This window comes from Myodes glareolus, chromosome X (genome assembly GCF_982192425.1).
Source record: "Myodes glareolus chromosome X, mMyoGla1.1, whole genome shotgun sequence".
NCBI lineage: Eukaryota > Metazoa > Chordata > Mammalia > Rodentia > Cricetidae > Myodes > Myodes glareolus.
Genome location: NC_142053.1, coordinates 49,610,708 through 49,625,886, shown reverse-complemented (window position 1 = coordinate 49,625,886; position 15,179 = coordinate 49,610,708). Strand labels below are relative to the sequence as shown.

Sequence of the window (15,179 nt, the reverse complement as noted above, 5' to 3'; positions counted from 1 at the left end):
AGCGCCCCGGCTTCCCAGTCAGCCCTTTTGATGCAGCCTCAAAGTTCCTATCACATTCGCAAGTGGGCAGTTGACCTGTGATCCCTCTGAGCCCTCGAAAGGCAATACAGCTGCAGAGGTGTCCAGCAGAAGTATCCGAAAAGCTTTGCTGGGAACACAGCTGGAGGGAGAATCAAGATAGCTTTTAGTCAGTCATGTGGTGATGACAGGAAACACATAAAACTGTTTGGTTCAGTGCACTATTGCCAGTGTTCTTTGTTTGCTTGCTAGCTTGTTTATTTTGTGTGTACAGGCATACGAGGTATGTCTGTGCAACACTTGTGTGCAATACCCTTAAAGACCAAAGAAAGGTGGTGGACCCCTGGTTGATGCTCTGTCACAAGGTTACAGAGGGTGTGTGCACCACCACATGGCGGCTGGCTTTCAAGCTCAGGGCCTCTGAAAGAAAAGTCAGTACTCTTAATACTGAGCCATCCCTTCAGTCGCCTGTGGTTTGACTTTTAGAGATAAGGTCTCACTTATCTCTAAAGAGTACAGGCTGGCCTGATACTGGCTATATAGACCAGATCAGCCTAGAATTTGCAGCTATTTTCTTGTCTCTGCCTCCCTAGTGCTGGAAAAATAGTTATTAACAACCATAGCCAGCTCTACCTGTGATTCTGGTGTGTGCGTGTCTGTCTGTCTGTCTGTCTGTGTATCCAAGTGTATCCATAGATTACCTAAAATGCAGTTTAACTGATATTTTCAAGCTATGAGTTTATTTGAGAATGACTCTATTATAATTTGAGGGAAAATGTATGTGCTAAAGCTTTATAATCAAATTAGGCAAATGTTCACAATGATAGCTACTTTTGGAAAACGGCCATGTCCAAGCCAAACTATATGACTCACAAGAGACCCTTGGAAAGAATCCTGTCAGTAAGTAGCCATGTCAGTCATTCCAAACCTCTGACTGGCATCCTCTTAATGATAGGTTATTATGTTATCTGGGTCACTATAAGAGACACAGACCCTGAATTCTGTCTGGCTGATACGGGTAGATAAAAACAGGACTGACAAATTAGGTAAGTTCAAAGAAGAGTCCTTAGGATAAACTTTGAAAGATCCCAGAGTACCCCCTCAATGGAAGTGGTACCCCTGGTGTTCTCCCTGCTCTCCTTGCCCATCTCTCATTTGTCACCAGCACACATACTGATTCTTTTTACATTGACTACGATAAGAACTGTATACTGGGACATTATAAAAGGACCATTTTAAAATGATTTAAGTAATTCTCCTAATCACAATCTTATGTCTTGACCTGGTGGCAAGTAATTTTGTCCTTTTTCAAGATATATGTGTGCTCTCGCGCGCGTGCGTGTGCACCTGTGTGGAGACCTATGGAGGCCAAAAACAAAAGGGTGTTAGATCTTGGAGGCAGTTGTGAGTCACCTGATGTTATGGCTAGGAACTGAACTCAAGTCCTCTGAAAGAGCAGCAGGCACTATAAACTACCGAACCATTCCACTGACCCCCATCTCTCTTTTTAAATGACTATTTTCTGGTGTCTTGCATTCAAATTATTTATTCAAGCTTTTTTCTCTTATTGAATTGTATATGTTCATGGTGGGGGTGTCACATGCTTGTGTGCGCATTTATGTACGCGAAGGCCAGAGGTATTCACTGGGTGTCTCCCTCAATCACTCTTCATGTTTTTGATATCAGGTATCTTATTGAATCTGGATTTTCCTTGACTTGCCTAGATGAGTGACCAGTTCGTGGGATCCTCCTGTCTCCCTTCACAGACTGGGATGTCAGGCACAAGCCACTGTATCTGACTTTTACTTGGGATAAACTCAGGTCTTTACAATGTGAAATCACACTGGCTCCTCTACGTCCCGTGCTTTTCCAACTCATTTTTATTAAAGTTACAGTGACTATAGATATGTATGAGAGGTGTTACACCCTAAAATTCGTGTTTCTGTCAATTCACATGGTATTTAGTCTTATTTATTTAGATCTTTAATTATTTGCATGAGCATGTTAAAGTTTTCAACATACTAATCTTGCATTTAGTTTTTCTGTTTTTGTTTTGATTTTTTTTTTGAGATGAAGTCTCTCCTCGACCCAAAACTTGCCAAATAGGTAAGTGTGGCTGGCCAGCAAGCCCTGGGGAATCCATCTGTCTCCACCATCCAAGTACTGGATTACAAGCACAAACCACAACACCTGGCTTTTTCAATATGGGCCATAGGGAACCAATTCAGATCTTTGTGCTTGCAATGCAAACACGTCACCAACTAAGCTGTCTCCCAGTCCTGTTTCTTGTATTTTTTTTTTAAATAAAACTATACATGGAGTTTAAGAACTTTAACCTTAAATCTTTGTTGTAGAGAAACACAGTCAACTCTAGATTAATTGATTCATTAGGATTCTCTTTATAGATCATTCATGTCATTGACAAAGGCAGTTTTACTTTTTCTTTCCAGGACATATATAATTAATTTATTTTTTCAGGCCACATTGTATTCACTGGGGCCTCCAGCCCAATGTTGACTAGAAATGCTCAAAGCAGATACTTTTACTATGTTTTTGTTTACGCAGAAGGGCATGCCACGTATCACCACTATGTATAATAGTAACGGTAGGGCTTTTGTAAATATTGGTGATCTGATTGAAGAAGATCCATTTGTTTTGTAATGTACTCAGTGTTGTTATCCTGAATGTTTGTGGAATGTTGTTAGATTCTTTGTCTGCCTCAGTTACCATGATTTTCCACCATTTTTGGTATTCTAGTATGGTCCATTGAACTGGTGGGTTTGGGGATGTTGAACAATCCTTCCATTCCCAAGAATGAGTTTCATTTGATCTTGATAGGTCTTTTATAACTGCCATTGCTTCAAGCAGTAGCATTCGGTGAGGATTTTTGCTTTTATGTTTATAAGAGATACTAGTCTGTAATTTTCAGTACTTTTTATTGTGTTGTTGGTATCGGGTAGATACTGGTTTCATAAAAATTTGTTTGATGTTGTTCCCTGTATTTTATCACCTTATTCTTACTAGTTTGCAGTATTGGTTTTTCAAGTAGAGGCTGGTGCACTACAAGATTTTCTTTTCTTTTCTTTTCTTTTTGAGACAGGGTTTCTCTGTAGTTTTTGGTGCCTGTCCTGGAACTAGCTCTTGTAGACCAGGCTGGCCTCGAACTCACAGAGATCCGCCTGCCTCTGCCTCCCGAGTGCTGGGGTTAAAGGCATGCGCCACCACCGCCCGGCCGCACTACAAGAGTTTGGTCCTCAATTCCTTACCCTAAATTTTCATCAGCCCCTATATACCTGCACTACCAGAAGGGGATCTCTCTATCTTCATGTTCTTCCCATTTTGCCCACTAGTATTGAGTACTAGGTTCCCAATGAGGCAGCAAGTGTTAGACAGGGTAGTCTCAATGTTTGGGGGTGCCTTTGGGCCTGGACCTTGAAAGTTAGAGCTTTCTCAGTAGTCTTCCCTCTCCTAGAGGCAGGTAACCTCCCATTTGAATCTCTGAGTGAACTTTGGAAGGCAGCTATTGCTCACCAACTACCACACACACACACACACACACACACACACACACACATACACACACACACACACACACACACACACACACACAGAGAGAGAGAGAGAGAGAGAGAGAGAGAAAGAGAGAGAGAGAGAACCTCAAAGCCCATCCCTAGGGAAACAGTTCCTCCAACAAGGCCATACCTCCTAATCCTTCCCAAACAGTTCTACTCCCTAATGACTAAGCATTCGTATATATGAGCCTAGGAGTCTATTCTTATTCATGCTACCACAAAGTTCATCAGCTTTTGATACTTAATTTAACATAGTTCTATGATGATAGACTGAGGGATAGCTAGGGCCTTATAATCTATCTAGAGAGTTGTCATTGTTAAGTTTGTTAAATTGCTAATGGCATTTTCTTATGCTTTTTAATATCTTAAGAGAAAGTACTTCTGGTGCTTTTTAGTAATGTATGCATGTGTTATTCTTGCTATTTATATTAAACACATCCTAGAAACAGGTGGCTCCTGAAGTGTATTTATAGAGTTGATTTTTGTATGCCAGTTATTATTATGTTGTGTTTACATTTTTGTTCTTTGTATTATTATAGATTAAAACTGTATTTTAAAGCAGCATGTATTATACTTGAGCTTTAACATATATTCTGGTTCTTATAACCACCACTACAGTCGAAAGTCAGTATTGCATCATCCCCATGATTTCCTTGTGCTGCCCCTTTAAAGCTACACCCTCTCCCATCTGGAACACCAGCAACGGTGATCTTTTCACTATTATTACCCTTCTATTATTTTGAAAATGTCATGCATATTAAATCATGTGGTGCTGTGGTGGACAGATTCTAAGTAGCTCAATCCATTGCAGAGCCCTGGTGTGCAGGCTACACCTCATTTGCAATTAGCGTAAACTCTGGCAAAGATGATAGGATGTCACTCACTGCCATGATTGTATGAGAATGTCTTAGCCAAGTGGAGGAGAAATAAAAGAGGATGGGAGAGGAGCAAGGAGGGAGGCAAGCTAAATGCAGAATCAGGTGCAACATTCTCTTTTATGTACCAGTGACTCAGCACATAATGCTTTAAGATTAATTATTTTGCTCAGCTATTCATCCCACGCACAGGTATAGAACATTTTTTATTTGCAACAAAGGATTTTCAATGTGTCTTAGTGATTACAAACATTAACTCTGGAGTCAGAGTACCTAGGTCCAAATGTCCTGTGCCAAATACACTGTGGACTTTCTTGTAAACATTCCTTAATCTTTCTAATACCTCATTTACAAAATGAGAATGCTAAAAATTCTCACTGCTGTAGTCCATTTGCACTGTTATAACAGAGTACTTGAGACCAGAAAATTTCTTCACAATGGGCATATATTTGGCTCACAGTTGTGCAGGCTGAAATAACCAAAAACTGAGAGACCATCTCTGCCAGGGACCTTTGTAAGGTCACAAAAGTAGCATATAGTACAAGAGGAAATGAGAAAAAGAGAGAGGGACCCAAGTCCATCGTTTTCTCTGGACCCCATTCCCACAATGAATAAACCACTGCTGCAAGGCTGCAGTAATAGGTTCACTGAGGTTTTAACCAACACATAAAGGTCTCTCACCTCTTAGCACTTACACATTGAGGATGTACATTTCCAAAACATGAACTTTGAGGGATATATTCAAACTTTAGAGCCTTTCCAACAATATTTTGTAATATACGTGGATGGCTTAATAGACATCCTGACATGTAGCAATAAATCACTGGCATCTATCCTCAACACTAATACTAATAATATTTATGTAGAATGAAATAAATTATCTGGTTTTTAGTGAGTTACCAGTCAAATACTAATACTATTGCTTGGCATGTAAAAGTTATAGGTATTATATATGATTTTTGTGTCATCTACTTCATAATAATAACACTAGTATAATTTTAAGCATTTATTAGTATTTATCATTCTTTACAGTCTTCTACAAAACAGTAAAATAAAAATATATCCATGGAATTGGTACAATATTGACTGAGTTGTGCATAGACAAGAAAGTATAGTTTTAAAGTGTAATAACTATTTATATGCACTTGGGCATGCAAATTAATAGGCAGAAAAATGTTATAAAGTGTATAATCAAATAACCCCCTTCATTTAAATAAAATCATATATAATACATTAGCCAAGTAATCCTCTTTAGGTTAAATAATAATGTTTAGTATTCTGTAAAAGTGATTTGTTTTTGGTTAGCATTCTAAGATCAAATATTTTTGTGCTGCTATTCAAAGGACAGACAGGTAAATCCAGGGACATAGCTAAGACACAAGTCCACTGTTTTATAAGTTGATAGCAGAATGTGTAATTCTGCTAGGGGCTTAAGATCTTCCATCTCAAGTGAGTTACATCATTCTTTTTAGTTCCGAATAGCTTTCCAAACTGTATCTGTCTATCGTGGTCAATTTATAGTGAACATGAAAAGTAGCGAAAGTGAGGCAGAAAGCCCAGGCTAGCAGTATCTGCTTGTGGTAGCATTGCCTTCAGAATCTTCCCAGCTACGCAGTTAGACACATAAAAGACATCAGTAAAAATGAAAAGAAAAAAACCTTTATGTGGCAAAGAGTGCTACGTGTTCAAATTCTTCACTTTCCTTCTCAATCAGAAGGAAACGACATTCTCCAGGCTCTGCTGTAGTCTGCCTTCCACTCCTGCGTTCCGGTTAGAGAACAGCAGTGATATTTGCCAGACACAGCCCTGAAAACTGTCCACAAGACTGTCCATCTTCACCCTTTCTTAGATACCAGCATGGTTTTCAGTTCGCCTGTAAATATGTTTAATTTATAAGTATTTTTTTGAGGAATTTTGCATCGATGTTCTTCTGGGAATGTGGCATATCGTTTTTTTCTTCTGTTGTATTCTTATTCTAAGTAGAGTATGCACAGTATGAGTCGGGGGTGCCACAGGAAGGAGGAAAGGGACCATTCAGAGTGGGAAGTGGGAGCAAAAAAGGGCAACAAGGAATAGATAAAGAGCAAAGCACATAATAGGCATATATGGCAAAGTTCATAATGAAGCCCTTCATTTTGAGATGAAGACATACTAATTTTTTAAAAAAAAAGAAAAGAATCACCCATAGACATAGGATGCCAGAGAAGGCTAGTTAAAATCCATAAGAATATTTAAACTGGGGTTTTCTTGTAACATAAAGTGTTTCTGCTACCTCCTCAAGACATCATCCACCCTCAGTCTTTGAATGAAACTTAGACAGACTCTTGTTGCTCTTGCACTGGAGAGTTCTGTAAAGGGAGACATTTCCACTTTCCACGTCTCCACACTTCAGCAGTTTTTCTTGGCAACTGTCTCTCCTGTAATTCAGGGAGTGGCCTTCTGCTCGGCGTCATTGCGGAGGCGGAGCCTTCTTGGAGCAGTGCCTGGGAGTTCTGCTCTGCCAGCCTTGGGGGAGGAGCCGCATTTTACCAGGCTGCAGCTGACAAGAAGCGTCAAGGTAATGTCTGACTTAAATTTATTTTCTAGTGACTTCTCAGAGCTCTGGGGTCAAAAATGAGAAAATAGGAAGGATGAGCTTGGAGTGGAAGGAACACTGTGTGATTTTTTAAAAGAATTGCTGGCATTTTGACGACATTAATCCTCTGGAACTTTTGTGTCTTCCAAGGTTTTTTAAGTCCACAGAGGGGAAAGGGGTGATCAGATTACAGCCTCTAAATTAAGGCTTCAGGGCATCATGGCCGTTCATACTAATTTCCTAACTTGGCAGACCCTGTTGATATTACAAGGCGTTCTGTTATTCTATGAAGTTTCAAACATTTATTCATTACACAGAACTAAAACTGACAAAAGTATTCAACAACAGTGTATTCATGCGTCTGCTAATTGGAATACACAGAAAAGTGTGTATATGTTCCATTCATAGGAATATAGGAAGGGGATCAAATGTACAGTTGCGTGAAGACATGGGCACATAATCTAAGCATGTATATATGTGTGGTTGGAAAAAAGCGACAGAAACTCCTGTGTTAGCATTCAGCATTTCTGGGTAGTCAGGCTGCTGTTCTATTTGTAATAAGTTTATCCCATTTCAGTACCATTAGAGTGTAGATTGTCTTACGGTTATTTGTATGATTGTGAAAGAAAAATGAATCTCAAACAGCATACTCATTTTGTTTCAGGCACACACACACATTTATAAACATACATAAATGCTTCTAAAACCATACTTATTTTTTTCCAGGAGTGGAAGTTTCCCTACATCTGGTCAAATGAGTGGCTTAGTTGCTGTTCTGATTATAACTAACTCTGTGTGTGTCCTCCTTGCACTTCATTGTTTCAGGTCACGTGGTGAACCTTGGTTGCCAAAAATCATTTTTCTGCATCATCTCAGTGTATGGACAAAATGACACATTTGGTTTATTCCTATAAGCCATTTCAATAATATTTTATTATACATGCAAACTCTGTAGTACATAGCTGGTAAATAGAAAGCAGAAGCCTCCAAAGTTTCTGAGAAATATAGTACTTGATAATTAGAGAAAACTGTGGAACAGTAACTACATTTGCTATCTCAACATATGTATGTTACTATAATGGATGTAATTAAATATCAAAATTTTATCTTTAACAAAAATATACATTATCTATATAGAGAATCAGAGCTACCTTTACCATTCTGTGTATTTAAAATAGTAACCCATATATATTTGAGCTTTTTTTTACATCTTCAGTGAAATATTGAAATAAAATATTACAGACTTGGTACAAGGCTCATTTAATAAGTTATGTAAAATCATGTGGAAAAAACTTATTTATATAGAATCATATTGAAATCAAACTCTTGAAAGGGGTTCCTGAACCTGGTTTGAAATGGACATTTATTCTCTGGCGTATAAATTTTCTAGAAAGAGGATATTCATTGTGGATATTAGTGTCAAGTTGTACTTGGCTTTTATTTTTATATGTATTTGGTATCATTTCAATTTTAAGTGAGCTTCTGGATCATCGGAATAACTGTGCTGAAAATATTACCCTATTTCTATCCTGACTACAAACTCTTCAATGTACTTTATTTAATGTTTCTAAATGTGGTACAGGGAATGGAACCCCGGACCTTATAGATGCCAGGCAAACAATCTAACACTGAGCCACATCCTCAGCCCTTAAATCCTTATCCTTAGCATAAAGGATTCTAAAAACCCAAGAAGGCTCCTGACGGTTAGCACAGTTTCTAACCTTCTCCCATAAAAAGGATCTTATGTTAAGGCCCTACCTATATCACCAACAGACTACATGTCTGGTTCTGGTCATAACATGGCATATGTGCCAGAAAGCCTGAATTTTCTTCAGGCAATCATTGTTATAAAGCAGGGAAACAAAGCAGAGAAACTATTTTTTAAATTAATTAGACTATGAGGCAGAGTGTGCCATATAACTCTGATTCTGTTGAAGACAATTGCAAGTTTAAATAAATCCACTTGATAACTAAGGTGAAGATTCAATCAGAAAGTCTAAACTGTGATTCATAGTAGACACAAGATAATTTATCACCTCCCTTCCCTCGTGCCTCACCTCCTACTTTTCTAGAATGAGATCATTTCAGCATGAATGGTAAGGAATATTTCATCTTGTAAGGATACAAGGGAAAACAAATATGACATTGTAGTGATATTCCATCTGTATTTCATAAATAAAGCTTGCCTCTAGATCAGGGAGTAAAACAGCCCCATGATCAGCCTTACTGACCAGGCAGTGGTGACACACCCCTTTAATCCCAATAGACACACTAGTTGCCATAGAAACCAAGTGGTAGTGGTGCGTGTCCTTTAATCCCAGCCCTAGAAAGGATTATAAAACGGGAGGAGACAGCTCTCACACACAGTCTCATTCTGAGATTCCTGGAGGCAGGAGCGCCATTTCGGACTGAGGTAGAGGCAAGAGCCGGTAGCTGGTTGCTTTGCTTTTCTGACCTTTAGGTAAGTTTTATTTATTACAATACAAATGAAATATCACTACATGACAGTCACATTAATGATGAGATTTTCTCTCATGCCTGTGTTTCACAGCGGCATGCCAATGAGTTTAGGTAGACAGGTTGTTGTTCTTTTTTTTTTTTTACCACTTCCCTTTTACTTATTTGATTCCCTGTCTTCCCTTTGTCCAGCCTCGGCTGATGTCAGAGGCTCATGAGCTGTGGGAACTCTGCATGTGATTCGACTTGAGCCCAGAAAGGCAGTGTGACTACATATGTGCTCCCAACGGTGAAAGGGCTGCCTGGAAATCAACTGGCTTGAGAGTCAAGACAGTTGGATCACATTGCAAGACAGTCACTGTCCATGTGACAGAGGGTAAGATTTGTCCCATTTCAGGAGATGCTTCACATTTGAAAATATGATGAGATCTTAAAGGATACTTGACTTTGCTTCCTGTTTTCTGTCTGAAACATTACAACTTAAAAGCAACTTTTGTATAAACATAAGTCAGTTGAAAATTTGAAGCAAAGCCTTGTGCTTAGCTAAAACACTGCCGTGTAGTGCTAATGAAGTATTGGAATCATTTTAGAACTTTGTAGAATTGTAATTTTTAAGCTCATTCTAGAAATTCTGAATAAGACTTTACAAATAGAGCCTAACGCCAGGCAGTGGTGGCGCACGCCTTTAATCCCAGCACTCGGGAGGCAGAGGCAGGCAAATCTCTGTGAGTTCGAGGTCAGTCTGGTCTACAAGAGCTAGTTCCAGGACAGGCTCCAAAGCCACAGAGAAACCCTGTCTCGAAAACCCAAAAAAGAATGGAAGCTAACATTCTGTGAGGCCCTCCATATGATCCTCATGGTTGCTAAATCTGAAGTTTCACTACCACAGAAGTAATTCTAGGAATACAAAAAACTCAAAGTATTGGATGACATGAATAGATTCCGTAGCATACAATTACAAGTACTTCTAGCTATAATTAAGCATATTCTTTAACAAAAATGTAAGGGTTCTTGAATTGGGATTATCCCACAAGCTGATTTCCCACTGTTACCTCCTGTCCATTAGGCTGCTGTTTTTTTTCTGTCTGGTCTCTCAATGAACACAATTCTTTTTATTTTATCTCTTTTGTTTGTTCTTGCTCACATACTACTTTGGCAAGATAGTTTTATTTATTAATAGTGTTTTCCCTATTTCAGTATCTTCCAGAGTTCTTATTCAAACAACATGTTCAAGTATCCTGGGGACATATTTGTGGAAGAAAACAGTGCACATAAACCATAAACTCTTTGTGGCTCTAAACCAAAAGAAACTTTAATAAGACTGTTGTTTTGATAGCACTTGTATTTTCAGACACAAGGTCAACCAATCTTTGTAATACTAACTACTTGGCACACTAATCTAAATCATAATGGATGATGACTATGTCCTATGTTATTGGAAAGAACAGTTATGGCCAGCAAAAGTCTTATATAGGTCTGAAACTTCGTCAACTAGTAAAAGAGAAAACGCATTTTCTCTGGAAGTTCAAATACTTTCACTAGGTGAGAAAATTACGGTGGACAGCAGAGACACAAAAGTCCTAAGTAAATCCGAGGTGGAAGAAATTGTGTCCTCACTAGCAGTACAGTCAGAGGTCAGAGTTCTACCTAGGGAAGAGACAGCCTATGAAAGATCACTGAAAATGGCGCTGGAAATGGTGAAAGAGATAACAAATCAGAGCCAGGAAAGCATGCCAGGTGAAGAAGACACCACTAGAGCATCTGAAAGTGAACCACCGGAGCTGTCTGATTCACCTCCCCCTAAAAAGTATCGGAAACTGGAAAGCAGCCCCCAAGAAGACTCAGCCTCCATTTTACTGTGCTCAGAGAGTGATGATTCCCTAGCTGACGATAAGCTGCAGGTGTACACAGTTCACGAGGGTATTCCAAATGAAGAGGATTCAAAGCCACCCCAAGCCTTCAGCTGGTACCCAGTTTACCCTTCGTTTATAAACAATGATGATGATGATGATAAAAAAGAAGAAAAGAAAAAGATTGACATCTCAGCAATTATGTCTGTGAATTTATCATTCAAAGATGAAAGTGAAGACAATAAAGAAGAAAAGTTCATTCTGTCAGCAGACGATCTGGTTGTAGCCAAAGAAGAGTCCCAAGGCATCCATCCAGAAGCCCCAGCAGGTTCACCTGAATGCTCCACCTTCCCAGAGGATTATATGGAAGATCCTGGAGAGGGCCCATCATATCTGATTCCATGCTTCTATGGCAGCCAGAATCAGTCTTATGTGGAATCAGAAATGGGTGCTGAGACCTCCCCTGCAGGCTGCTCAGGGGACTCTCAGGTTTCACTTCCTGCCTGTAGTAATCCAGTCAACAATGACCTACTACTTCAGAGACTGAATTTCCAAGATCTTGAGGAAGAAGCTCGAGCTTCTGGCAAGCTACAGTCTCTAAATCCTGTTAGTGCAGCTGCAATAGACAATGATGATGAGGACGATGATGAAGACCTTCCCCGCTTCATTCTCTGCTACGAGACGCGTGCATTTGAACCCGGAATGATAGTGTGGTTTAAATATCAAAAATACCCATTTTGGCCAGCAGTGATAAAAAGCATTAGGCGAAAAGAGAGGAAAGCAAGTGTGCTTTTTGTTGAGGCAAACATGAATCCTCAAAAGAAAGGTGTTAGAGTCTCTTTGAGAAGATTAAAAAAATACGACTGTAAAGAGAAGCAGGCACTAGTGGAGAAAGCTAGGGAGGAGTACGGTGAAAGCATCGATTGGTGTGTGTCACTGATTTGCGACTACAGAGTTAGACTAGGTTGTGGATCTTTTACAGGCTCATTCTTTGAGTACTATGCTGCTGACATCAGTTACCCAGTCAGGAAAATCATCAAGCAAGACACCTTCAGAAATATCTTTCCAAAGCTACCTAATGAAGACACAGGGGAGCAAATGACTGTGACTTCCCATGCCAAGAGAATATCTTTCCAGAAAATCCTCCCTGACCGGATGAAGCCTGCTCGGGACCGTGCTAACAAGAACCTGGTCGATTTCATTGTCAATGCAAAAGGTGCAGAGAGCCATCTCCTGGGCATTTTAAAGGGCACAAAAAAATCCAGATGGCTGAAATCATTTTTGAATGCCAAGAGTTTCACACCCTGTATCGAAACATACTTTGAAGATGAAGATCAACTAGATGAGGTGGTGAAATATCTACAAGAAATTTATAAACAAATCGATCAGAAGATGCTCACTCTGATAAAAGATGACAAAATTAAGTTTATCTTGGAAGTTCTTCTACCAGAAGCAATTATTTGCTCAATTTCTGCTGTTGATGGCTTAGATTATGAGGCAGCTGAGGCAAAGTATCTCAAAGGACCGTCCCTTGGCTATAGGGAGAGAGAATTATATGATTCCAAAATCATATTTGAAAAGAGACGGAGGTCGTTAGCAAACGAAGCTCAGTAATTATGCCAAGAGTTTAAACCATAAGGGAAGATAGAGGAAACTTTGGAAAAGTTATCATCTAGAATTTCCAACATGTAAATATTGGCGAAAATATGTGCAGGGGAGGGTCTTTGAATCACAAGTTCTTTTATTTTTTGAAGATCTGTGTGATCTGCAGATACCACTACATCCATCTTTATTTTCTTGCACTTTTTCAGAATCAGCTTTGTCAATATATTTTTAGCAGTTTAATTTTTTAATACATTTTAGAATACATAATTCTTAAGCAATTTAAGGGAAACTACTATTTTGTTCTATGATATTTTGTGTCTTTGCTGTATAGGTAAATGCAGTATGCACATTCAGTTTGATAAAATTGCACTGGTATTAGATTTTAAGCAAGAGAATTAGAAAAGATGTCGAAAACTAATATCAGTTATATATTTTTTGCTCAATTTTTTAAATAAAATACCGAGTTTTCTCTTAAGATAGCTGAATTATTTTTCCTGTCATGCCTATTTATTTTTTGGAAAATTATCTCTAAATCATAGAACCAAAGATAGACTAAATGTTGCTACATGTCATAACTAACCACAATTGCTTTTGCCAGGAAACAATCTAAAATTAAAAAGTATATGGGTTATCTGCATGTAATCTGTGTGTGTGTGTGTGTGTGTGTGTGTGTGTGTGTGTGTGTGTGTGTATACAACATCTCAGCATGCAGAAAATGACTTTTGGCATCCATGAACAGAATTGTTCATTTTACACTTCTCTGAAATTGCAGTTTGAGGAGTGTCTGTCTTTTGATGCTGAATCGTTTTTAAAACAGATGAACTTCTGGTTATCTTCATAATTGTGAGTAGGTCTTATTACTATAGCTATCTGAGCACATGTAGAAGACAGTTATAATTAGCATATCAACAGTCCTACCCCTCTACACTCCAGGGTTGCTGCTTCAACGTCTATCTAGTTTGTATAAACTAGAAAAAGCAAGCACTGTGTTCAGAATCCTATCTCCAGTTAGAAATCCATTTGTCTCAAACCAAGCAAGCTTTAGCACCTAGCTTATGTATAGAATGGTTCCAATTGGTTCCAATAACATAAATGCCAACTGGTAAATCATTCCAACCTACTAGATGGACCAGAATCTGGAAATTTGGAAAACATGTTACAGCAAAAGTTCTTTACTTGCTACATGTGGCAGTTATTCTGTATATGGTTACGTATACAAAATCAGATGTTCTTGTAACTTGAAACAAGATTTTTTATAAGTCTTAGAAAAGCTAGTATATTAAAAATAACTTGATGTGAAAAGATGTATTAAGGGCTTAATACAAACCTGTCTACATTTTTGCCTCCAACTTTCACTCTTGGGCTCTTCTTTTGTGTTCATTTCACATGGCTATATGTTTATGTACAATTTGCAAAGTTTTGGTATTTGATTTATAATGAAAACATGGCATCTTTCACCTTAGATGTTAATTTAGTTGTATAGCAACACGGTGGTGGTTTGTGTAAATTAATATATGTACATGCATATATATGCACACACACAATTTAAAACTTTTGCTCATTGTCATCATTTAATTCTTGTTATGAATTGTCATTCTAAATAAATGCCCACTTTCATGATTGATTTTGTATTGTTTTAAAAGAAAACCTTCCCAATTGTTTATGCTTTCTATGTAATGAAATCATCTTTGGATCCTGTCTAAAATTTACCAATATTCTTTTTATATGCTTAATGTGTCAGTGCCCATATTTTTCACCTAGCTTTTAGAAGTTTGTTAAGACACAACACACCATACAATATGTAGATTCTACATCCTAGGAAAATGCATTATATTTACACAATATACTATGTCCCTCTGGCTCCAACTTATTGCCCCCTTCAGTATCCCCAAGAAGTTATCTCTGGTTCTAATACATTTTAATTACTCTACTCATTGCTGTCAATTAGGAGATCAAGTGTATGCAGATTAAATCTTTGTTCTGAGGCGAGGTTGTGGGTGCCATATTAATGAGACCCAGGTGCCAGTTTCTAATGTGACCATGTTTGTTACATCACACTGAGAAATAGTAAACTTACAGATTGCTTATATTTGAAAATAAGAGCATCAGATTTTTTTCATATTAGGGAATGCCTTGTTATTCTCTTTGAGGTAAATCTGATCCCTTTAGAAATGTCATCTATCTTTTGGCATACGCTGAACTGAGACATCTGTGCCCATTGAATAGG

General features: G+C 38.4%; 1 protein-coding gene across 1 annotated transcript; it reads left to right on the top strand.

The window, feature by feature from the left end:
- Nucleotides 1-9,712: 9,712 nt before the first annotated feature.
- On the top strand, nt 9,713-14,572 carry Pwwp3b (PWWP domain containing 3B). Its single transcript, XM_048458043.3, has 2 exons — nt 9,713-9,873; nt 10,695-14,572. Exon 2 carries the CDS (start codon nt 10,907-10,909, stop codon nt 12,959-12,961), a length of 2,055 nt encoding a protein of 684 aa, XP_048314000.2. The 5' UTR covers nt 9,713-9,873; nt 10,695-10,906; the 3' UTR covers nt 12,962-14,572.
- Nucleotides 14,573-15,179: the final 607 nt, after the last annotated feature.